The sequence below is a fragment of the Triticum aestivum genome, chromosome 1A (genome assembly GCF_018294505.1).
Source record: "Triticum aestivum cultivar Chinese Spring chromosome 1A, IWGSC CS RefSeq v2.1, whole genome shotgun sequence".
Classification (NCBI taxonomy): domain Eukaryota; kingdom Viridiplantae; phylum Streptophyta; class Magnoliopsida; order Poales; family Poaceae; genus Triticum; species Triticum aestivum.
This window is the reverse complement of record NC_057794.1, coordinates 436,280,488-436,290,629: the sequence shown is the minus strand read 5'-3', so window position 1 is coordinate 436,290,629 and position 10,142 is coordinate 436,280,488. Positions and strand designations below refer to the sequence as shown.

The 10,142-nt window shown below is 40.2% G+C and overlaps 2 protein-coding genes across 2 annotated transcripts; both read right to left on the bottom strand.

The window, feature by feature from the left end:
- Positions 1-435: 435 nt before the first annotated feature.
- LOC123187516 (NAD-capped RNA hydrolase DXO1-like) lies at positions 436-2,613 on the bottom strand. The gene is made up of 6 exons (XM_044599424.1): positions 2,548-2,613; positions 2,413-2,466; positions 2,000-2,046; positions 1,469-1,553; positions 1,049-1,112; positions 436-917 (listed from the first exon to the last, which is right to left on the bottom strand). Exons 1-6 carry the CDS (start codon positions 2,611-2,613, stop codon positions 796-798), a joined length of 438 nt encoding a protein of 145 aa, XP_044455359.1. The 3' UTR covers positions 436-795.
- An 818-nt stretch (positions 2,614-3,431) lies between these two features.
- LOC123054480 (NAD-capped RNA hydrolase DXO1) lies at positions 3,432-9,856 on the bottom strand. The gene is made up of 13 exons (XM_044478263.1): positions 9,379-9,856; positions 8,171-8,397; positions 8,024-8,089; positions 7,811-7,889; positions 7,131-7,210; positions 7,023-7,046; positions 6,389-6,510; positions 5,629-5,836; positions 5,494-5,547; positions 5,081-5,127; positions 4,502-4,586; positions 4,081-4,144; positions 3,432-3,949 (listed from the first exon to the last, which is right to left on the bottom strand). The coding sequence occupies exons 1-13, from the start codon at positions 9,737-9,739 to the stop codon at positions 3,828-3,830; spliced, it is 1,539 nt and encodes a 512-aa protein (XP_044334198.1). The 5' UTR covers positions 9,740-9,856; the 3' UTR covers positions 3,432-3,827.
- Positions 9,857-10,142: the final 286 nt, after the last annotated feature.

The window sequence follows — 10,142 nt, the reverse complement described above, 5'->3', positions numbered from 1 at the left end:
AGCATGGGCCAAAACCATGCCGTATCAGATGTTCTCCATAATAAGCTGAAAGAAACGAATATTCAATTCGCCTCCCGAGCTCATCTACACCCTCGAAACAATAAATTCAGAAAAATACTAAAAAAAATCAAAAATTCTAAAAAAAATTCTGTTGAAAGATGCCTGAGAACGTTCACAGCCCCCAAATTTGCTGAGAGCTCGTCAGATGTTCAAATGCTCTGAATTTTTGCACATACATCACGAACTCGAGCATCTTTCACCACAAAAAGAATTGAATTTTTTTTACTATTTTTGGCGAATTTACTGTTCACTTCCGGGCTCAGATGAGCCTAGGAGTCAAAACACACCGTCCGAAAAGAAACTCTTAGCATATACCGCTAGTTACATAACTCCAAGGGGTGTTCTTGGCATGTTACCATGGCATGGCAGCATCCGTCTTTAAAATTCAATATCATCATTGGTACAAAAGTTACACATCGTTGGTGCCTTGAGCGATGAACCGTTACAATGGCAGTGTAACTCTGCACTTCCCTAATTTATAACTTGGTATTACAGAAGAAATACAGTGTTCGATGGCTTCAAAATCTCTTTGGACACTCAAAGAGAAAACCGTGACCGTACTGCCTCCAGTTACCGACCGAACATATAGCATGACACCGTCAGTCTCTTATGCATCCGCATCAGCCCCTCGAACTATAGCTCGAACCATTCTAAGACGCGACGCTGTTACATAAGGTCCCTCAAAGCTGTCCGTTTAGCGAAACATCAGCGCCAAAGCTTTGCTAGGGAACAGATCTAGTTTGTTGCACCGGTGAGCTGTTCCACATGCAGAGTTATTGCCTCGGGGCATGGAGACTGGGCTTTTAATAGTTCCAATCGATGGAACGGGTGTGCAAATTGCAGAACATAGTCTTCATCTGCAAGACATGGGGCAAACGATATCACGCACATGAAGAGAACTACTCGGGATTATGAATGGCAACAAGTGCATATTTTTGAGAGAGGAAGGTGAAGATGCATCTAGTAAGAGTGGTGAAGGAATTCTCACTTTCTTTGACAGTGCCATACAGCCAGCATAAAACCTCGTCAGCAAAGGCCAAGCAGACACCACCCTGAATATTACAGTGGGAAATGCAAGAAAGTAATTTAGAACCATACATTTAATTAAAATTAAGCTAGTCACATATGTTGCATAGCAAGTAATTTGGTACTCTCCTACAAAAGAGGGCAGTTATCAGTTATCCTACGCGTAAAACAGAAAAAGGGACTGCAGCATCAGAGTAATGGCAAGTGTACACTCCTTTCCACTATTATTTAAGATTTGGCAAGGCAAACCAGTTATTCGACTTTCTATATAGGTTATTATGCGCTTCTAAGTCCTAATATTATACTCACACACTCATGTTCTTCCTTACATATCATAGACTCCACTGTTGTGAATGAACAACATGGAATTAATTTAGTATACCTGCCAGTAGTTCTTTGCTTTCACTTTTTGTGTAATATCTTTAGTTCTTAGTCTCTCAGTTCGTATAAGTACACCAGCATCATTCCTGCAAAGCCAAAAAGAGAGGAGTGTAACTTGATCAAGTTAAAACCAATTTTGAACATTGCAGCCAATCCATCTACACATCACAAACAACACTGAACAGAGTCAGACAGAAAAGGTAATCGTACTCCCCTTCCTAATTGTATCAACCATATAGCCAATATTAGAGGATTGGAATTTGAATGTCTTTCTGGTTGAATGTCTCATTATTAAGCAAAAACCACAGGTTATGTAGCATGCAGTGTGTTAGACAGTAAGCATAAAAGTTTGAACAAAATGCTTGAAAAGTGGTCAAACAAATTAAACTGAAGGAACTACAAACTCAAAAAAGTTATGTATCATTAGGCCTGTTATAATAGATAATTTGATATATACTAAAGCTCTGATGTATTATTCTCTGACAGGAAGCTTGAAGTACTAACAAAGAATGTCGTGATGATTGAATACTACCTGAATCCCACGACAACATACGACACGCCAACAAGGAATGGTTGAATCTGTAATATTCAGTAAATTAAAAGTTAATGTTTCAAGCTATATATAGTAGATATGACTTCTGAAGATAAAATACTATGAAGCTGAAGTTGTGATCGCAGAGAGAATCATAACAAGATGGCCATGTAAAGTTGTTAGCATATATCCTCAGTCCCCGCATACAAGAAACAAATCATCCTCAGAACTTAAGGGGGTCAATTAAAAATGTAAGAAACTTAATAAAAGGAACTGTTCTAAGATCATATGGAGCACAGTCTCAATATAGGATTTCACGCTGTGGAAGAGAACAGAATAAGTTGCAAACGATAGTTATGATAAAAAAATGGTGTCATGAAATAGCTACAAAAAATAAGAGGACAAGAAATTACCCAAAACCTAAGTAACTTCTCTTTCTCAAATTTTTCCACCGTATGATACTCCAGCTGTTACAAAATTCAGAATGGTGACTAGATTGAATATATGTGGTATCAGAACACTGAAAGCTCATGGAAAAGAAGAACGACCTCTCTGCTTGTTTTCAACTCCACATAGAACCGCCTACCATCGTCGGTTGAATCACAGCAGTCCATCTCAGCACCCATGACAATGCGATGCGTGCCCAATTTCGTCTTTATTACAGAACAATACTCTACATTAGCATCAATACCGCTTCCGTCTTCGTCAATGGAGTTCTCAGTGGCAAGATTTTCAAAAGAATAGCCCCAAAAACATCTGAGGATCAAACATAGCACCAGCAAGAAAAGGTACATCAAATTGATATTCATTAGAGATCCATCCGCTGTAATGATGACAATTCCGAATATGATTACAAACATCAAGGCACCAGCTAATTTAACAGGCAAATGATGAGAATGACATGCAGCCCTTCACACATTTCCAACCTTCCCAGAGATACTAACATTTTAGACAACTATACTTTATTACATGATATCAAGATCAGAAAATTGCCAAACAATTAAATCAGCATTAAGAACTCAAATTGGAAAGATAACCCTTGGGCCAAAACCATGCCGTATCAGATGTTCTCCATAATAAGCTGAAAGAAACGAATATTCAATTCAGCTCCCGAGCTCATCTACACCCTCTAAACAATAAATTCAGAAAAATACTTAAAAATCAAAAATTCTAAAAAAAATTGTGTTGAAAGATGCCTGAGAACGTTCACAGCCCCCAAATTTGCCGAGAGCTCGTCAGGTGTTCAAATGCTCTGAATTTTTGCACATACATCACGAACTCAAGCATCTTTCATCACAAAAAGAATTGAATTTTTTTACTATTTTTGGCGAATTTACTGTTCACTTCCGGGCTCAGATGAGCCTAGGAGTCAAAACACACCGTCCGAAAAGAAACTCTTAGCATATACCGCTAGTTACATAACTCCAAGGGGTGTTCTTGGCATGTTACCATGGCATGGCAGCATCCGTCTTTAAAATTCAATATCATCATTGGTACAAAAGTTACACATCGTTGGTGCCTTGAGCGATGAACCGTTACAATGGCAGTGTAACTCTGCACTTCCCTAATTTATAACTTGGTATTACAGAAGAAATACAGTGTTCGATGGCTTCAAAATCTCTTTGGACACTCAAAGAGCAAACCGTGACCGTACTGCCTCCAGTTACCGACCGAACATATAGCATGACACCGTCAGTCTCTTATGCATCCGCATCAGCCCCTCGAACTATAGCTCAAACCATTCTAAGACGCGACGCTGTTACGTAAGGTCCCTCAAAGCTGTCCGTTTAGCGAAACATCAGCGCCGAAGCTTTGCTAGGGAACAGATCTAGTTTGTTGCACCGGTGAGCTGTTCCACATGCAGAGTTATTGCCTCGGGGCATGGAGACTGGGCTTTTAATAGTTCCAATCGATGGAACGGGTGTGCAAATTGCAGAACATAGTCTTCATCTGCAAGACATGGGGCAAACGATATCACGCACATGAAGAGAACTACTCGGGATTATGAATGGCAACAAGTGCATATTTTTGAGAGAGGAAGGTGAAGATGCATCTAATAAGAGTGGTGAAGGAATTCTCACTTTCTTTGACAGTGCCATACAGCCAGCATAAAACCTCGTCAGCAAAGGCCAAGCAGACACCACCCTGAATATTACAGTGGGAAGTGCAAGAAAGTAATTTAGAACCATACATTTAATTAAAATTAAGCTAGTCACATATGTTGCATAGCAAGTAATTTGGTACTCTCCTACAGAAGAGGGCAGTTATCAGTTATCCTACGCGTCAAAACAGAAAAAGGGACTGCAGCATCAGAGTAATGGCAAGTGTACACTCCTTTCCACTATTATTTAAGATTTGGCAAGACAAACCAGTTATTCGACTTTCTATATAGGTTATTATGCGCTTCTAAGTCCTAATATTATACTCACACACTCATGTTCTTCCTTACATATCATAGACTCCACTGTTGTGAATGAACAACACGGAATTAATTTAGTATACCTGCCAGTAGTTCTTTGCTTTCACTTTTTGTGTAATATCTTTAGTTCTTAGTCTCTCAGTTCGTATAAGTACACCAGCATCATTCCTGCAAAGCCAAAAAGAGAGGAGTGTAACTTGATCAAGTTAAAACCAATTTTGAACATTGCAGCCAATCCATCTACACATCACAAACAACACTGAACAGAGTCAGACAGAAAAGGTAATCGTACTCCCCTTCCTAATTGTATCAACCATATAGCCAATATTAGAGGATTGGAATTTGAATGTCTTTCTGGTTGAATGTCTCATTATTAAGCAAAAACCACAGGTTATGTAGCATGCAGTGTGTTACATGTGTAGAACAGAAGACCATACTGGGTGAGATATGTTCATACCACTAACAGTAAGCATAAAAGTTTGAACAAAATGCTTGAAAAGTGGTCAAACAAATTAAACTGAAGGAACTACAAACTCAAAAAAGTTATGTATCATTAGGCCTGTTATAATAGATAATTTGATATATACTAAAGCTCTGATGTATTATTCTCTGACAGGAAGCTTGAAGTACTAACAAAGAATGTCGTGATGATTAAATACTACCTGAATCCCACGACAACATACGACACGCCAGCAAGGAATGATTGAATCTGTAATATTCAGTAAAGTAAAAGTTAATGTTTCAAGCTATATATAGTAGATATGACTTCTGAAGATAAAATACTATGAAGCTGAAGTTGTGATCGCAGAGAGAATCATAACAAGATGGCCATGTAAAGTTGTTAGCATATATCCTCAGTCCCCGCATACAAGAAACAAATCATCCTCAGAACTTAAGGGGGTCAATTGAAAATGTAAGAAACTTAATAAAAGGAACTGTTCTAAGATCATATGGAGCACAGTCTCAATATAGGATTTCACGCTGTGGAAGAGAACAGAATAAGTTGCAAACGATAGTTATGATAAAAAAATGGTGTCATGCAATAGCTACAAAAAATAAGAGGACAAGAAATTACCCAAAACCTAAGTAACTTCTCTTTCTCAAATTTTTCCACCGTATGATACTCCAGCTGTTACAAAATTCAGAATGGTGACTAGATTGAATATATGTGGTATCAGAACACTGAAAGCTCATGGAAAAGAAGAACGACCTCTCTGCTTGTTTTCAACTCCACATAGAACCGCCTACCATCGTCGGTTGAATCACAGCAGTCCATCTCAGCACCCATGACAATGCGATGCGCGCCCAATTTCGTCTTTATTACAGAACAATACTCTACATTAGCATCAATACCGCTTCCGTCTTCGTCAATGGAGTTCTCAGTGGCAAGATTTTCAAAAGAATAGCCCCAAAAACATCTGAGGATCAAACATAGCACCAGCAAGAAGAGGTACATCAAATTGATATTCATTAGAGATTCATCCGCTGTAATGATGACAATTCTGAATATGATTACAAACATCAAGGCACCAGCTAATTTAACAGGCAAATGATGAGAATGACATGCAGCCCTTCACACATTTCCAACCTTCCCAGAGATACTAACATTTTAGACAACTATATTTTATTACATGATATCAAGATCAGAAAATCGCCAAACAATTAAATCAGCATTAAGAACTCAAATTGGAAAGATAACCCTTGGGCTATCACAATTCCTATAAGAACTAATACAAACTCAAAGCATCACCATATTAGCATACTAAATTCCGACTATTTTTTTTTTGTAACTAAATCTTCCTAATGCCAGAGAGGAAGAGAGAAATCAGCACCATCAAACTCAAACTTAACAAAATACCCCTTGCATAGGTAAGATTATCATAACACTACTTGCTTTGTAACTCTTCCTATTGCCAACAAGAACGCCGCGCGGGGGGTGGGGGTGGGGGGGGGGGAGGAGGGAGAGTCACCTCCTGCGGTCAATTTCACTCTGTGGTCTTTCAGGGAGTTTATGGACATCAAGGTATACAACACCATTTCTTTTGTGCACACCCATCTTCCATGGTTCTTTTAGATAAGCCGTGGCCAATATCTGACGATTTTACAAATAGTCACATAAGACTGTCAGCAGACAAGCATAGTAAAAGAAATTACACAGAACAAAGTTTTATTACAGTGTCCTGCAAAATACTCCCTCCGTTCCATAATTAGTACATATAGATTTTTTGAAAAGTCAATCTTTGCAAACCTTGACCAATTTTATAGAGAAGAAAACTATTTATATCTACAATATCAAATATATAAAATACGAAGCTACATCTTATGATGAATCTAATGATATATGTTAGGTATTCTAGATGTAAATGTTTTTCTCCACAAACTTGGTCAAAGTTTGTGAGGTTTGACTTTTCTAAAAATCTATATGCACTACATTATGGAACGGAGGGAGTATATGTGCATCTGTCATTAGATTAAACAAGATACAAAAACCAGTGTAAGCTGTAAGGATAACTACCCGACTCTTCTACATGGACAAACATAAGTTACAGCAACGGAAAAGAAAAGATGTTATGATTTAAATAGTCTGCACTGGGAGGACCATACCTTGTTAAGGTTGTTGCGATACGTCTGCAAGAGGAGCATACATGATCAGAAATTCTAAGCATAGCATACCGAAATAACAGATATGAAGTTGGCAATAATGCATTTTACCACAAAATGTATATTCTGAAGAGGTAGATTTGAATTTCTTATGCATGCAAGAAGGTCGCCAAATCCTTGAGAACCCAAATCTGGCATTACACCACATTAACCATGAATGAATGCTCTCAGATAAAAACAAATTCAAGAGGAACAAAAACTTCCAAATAATTGAATTGGATCCTATTGTTCAAGAAACAAATTTTTGGAATTAACTTCAATAACTTCATTCCTTTCCCATTGTGTATTGGAAACAGTTAGTCTGTTAATTCTTGAAGATTTATTTTCTTTCATGTCCTTTCTTATATGCAAAAAAAAATCCAGTCTTACGAAAAACACAGATGCAATACCTCAGCTGAAATATAGTACAATAGTGAAAACTCACTATGAAGAAAATTTATCTATGCAGATGCCTTAAGTGGTCCACTTAAGGTTTCAAGACTCGCACAATCTTTTTGGGACGGAGGGAGTACAAAACAGTTGGCTCTACCATATAGAATAAGGGAAAGGTACCATGCTATCAAGATCTTCCTATAAATGTGTGTAGGTTATTATGTGACAACTGAAACAGAGTTTGTAGGGAACAATTTTCAGGCAATAACAATAACACAGATAATATATTCTACATTAATCGAGCTGGTGGTATTAACTAGAATGTAGAAACAACAAACATAACTTCAGAAAGGAAGTACCTCTTTTCTCTATAAACGTTTCAAATCCTTTATTGAGATCTTCACCAGCATAATCACAAATATTACGTTTGAAAAGCCTCTACAAAAAAGGATGTTTAGTACAACGGCCAACTTTTAGGGCAAACTTTCTTTGAAAAAAGAACATGTATTCAGAAATCAAGGTTTACACTCGATAGACAATGAAATTGATAATCAGAATCTCTGATATCTTACCAAGCTGCGATCATCAAAATATACATCCCCACCCTCAACACGGCTGTAGCATGCAATCTCACATGGCTGCATGAGGTAACAAAGGATAGCCCTTCAGAAAACAAATACATCAAACGAAAATCAAATGAACATGATACTGTTATGCACCTCCTGAAAAGCAACAGCCTTCCTAGATAAAGTTTCTTCACTCTTATTAAGTTTCATTTCTGAAACAAAACCTTCAACATTACGCCCATTTCCATACGAAAACCTCCCGCCATGGCCAAAATTATTTCGTCCTCCTGGATGGCCTCCTGGCCTTGGAAGAAGAGGTGGGCCCCTGCCACCTCGTCCTCCTCGAGAAAAATTGTTGGCGTTCCGTATCGGGGGCAGCACTATAAACAGAGGCAAAAAATATAAGAGGGTGTTAATGCCCAATCTCCCAACCTAGATACACTGAACCTTTTCAAAGCACTGGCTACCAAGTCCCCAGAATATCGAGCATACAGGCAAGGGAAACGATCCAGTCATCACATTCTTCACCAAAAAGCATGGGCGTTATGTATCACTAATGGAGTATATGTAGGTGGAGTGGGCGCAGACCCGTAGATTTCAGTTAGATTACACACAAAGCATGAGCATGATTTAGGCTAGATACGCACAAAGCATGGAAATACAGTCTCATTTCCAGTGCTGGTCATTGTGTTCGATTTTTAAACCTTTATATCTATCGTAGTCTAGTGAGATGGTATTGTGGAAGAAACTGTGATCAAGTTTGTTTGGGAAACAGAATGAGATTAGATTCAGCCTTATTCGTAGTTGTAATTTACTGCAGAATTAAGTTCGGATTTTAGTTATTTACAGATTGCCGTTCTTTAGTATACTTGTCTAGTTTCAACCCAAAAAGGACATGAAGATAGTCGAATGTATCTTTCCAACTCACAGCGACCCAATTATATATATGGTTTCATGGTTTGTTCTTCTACTCTCTTCAGTAGTTCTGCTTAATGCTTTTGTAACTCAAAGTCTCTCTGACTCTACAAAATTAAGCAAGAACCAGAAGATGATGCTAGCAGAGAATTTGATCCAACATTATGCTCGAATTAGCCTGACATACACTGCTGAAATTTGGAACAATGATTCAAACACAAGTCTGCAGCAAGAGAGTTCATCGTGTACTGAAGCGAGAAGGTTAATTCTGCCAGACCAAACGCTCACTGCAGCTCCCAGAGCCCCACGAGCAACAAAACCAGCCAATCAGAAAGAAATCGGGTAGGGTTATGTAGCAATCTCCTAAGAAATTCTGCCCACCAAATACTGAGGAGACAACTTGGCCCAGAGGAATCTAGCGGCTGATTCAGTAACGAGAGGCGGACCTGGAACTAGGTAGTTGCTACGCGCGGGGGTCTTGACGTACTCCTCGTTGTCGGAGCCGAACAAATCTCTCGCCTCCTCCTCGTCGTCCCCGTACCCGGCGGCGGGCCTGACGGGCACGACGTCGAACGAGTCGTACTCCCCGCCGTCCCTGTCGTCGGCGCCGTCCTCGTCCCCGCCGCCGGCGGCGGGGCTGCTGCTGCGGCCGCTGGAGGCAGCGCTGGAGGAGGAGGAGGAGGCGGCGGCGGAGGACGAGGAGGATGAGGAGGGGGAGGAGGAGCCGGAGGAGGCGCCCTCGGCCTCGGCTTCGGCGCCGTCGTATTCCTCGCCGAAGACGTCGACGTCCTGCTCCGCGAAGTCCATGGACGGGCGGGCCGGCGAGGGTTCGGGGTCGGGGGTCAGTGGGGGACCGCCGAGACGAAAGGTTCTCTTCTTCTCTTCTGGTCGGGGGGAGGGTTTGTAGTGGGAATCGACACGGCAGAGCTGGAAGCGGTAGGACGCACAGGAATAGGGTTCACCAGACCGACTTGGGGCCGGAACAGTAGCGGGACGCCCCGCTTGAACACCAGACCAAAGCCATGTTTTCTTTCTTTTTGGAGAAAGTCTCATGTAAAAACCTATGGAAACGTAAAACATAAATGTGGACCGTCAGATACGGATCGGCGGTTTCTTCACTCTTCAGCCGTTGTTCCGACAGCGGGAGAGTGGAGGAATCCAGATCCGAGCCTTAGGCATGTGTAAATAGTAGTGTAGGTTTCTTCAGCAA

Bases quoted from the DNA above. Each gene is read 5' to 3' on its own strand.
- LOC123187516 (XM_044599424.1), bottom strand. From the start codon at position 2,613: ATGGACTGCTGTGATTCAACCGACGATGGTAGGCGGTTCTATGTGGAG. The intron at 1,554-1,999 runs GTAGTATTCAAT...TTGGCTTTGCAG, and splicing joins TATGTTGTCGTGGGATTCAG to GAATGATGCTGGTGTACTTA. The intron at 918-1,048 runs GTGAGAATTCCT...CATGTCTTGCAG, and splicing joins GTATGGCACTGTCAAAGAAA to ATGAAGACTATGTTCTGCAA.
- LOC123054480 (XM_044478263.1), bottom strand. From the start codon at position 9,739: ATGGACTTCGCGGAGCAGGACGTCGACGTCTTCGGCGAGGAATACGAC. The intron at 5,548-5,628 runs GTCGTTCTTCTT...ATTTTGTAACAG, and splicing joins AGTTGAAAACAAGCAGAGAG to CTGGAGTATCATACGGTGGA. The intron at 3,950-4,080 runs GTGAGAATTCCT...CATGTCTTGCAG, and splicing joins GTATGGCACTGTCAAAGAAA to ATGAAGACTATGTTCTGCAA.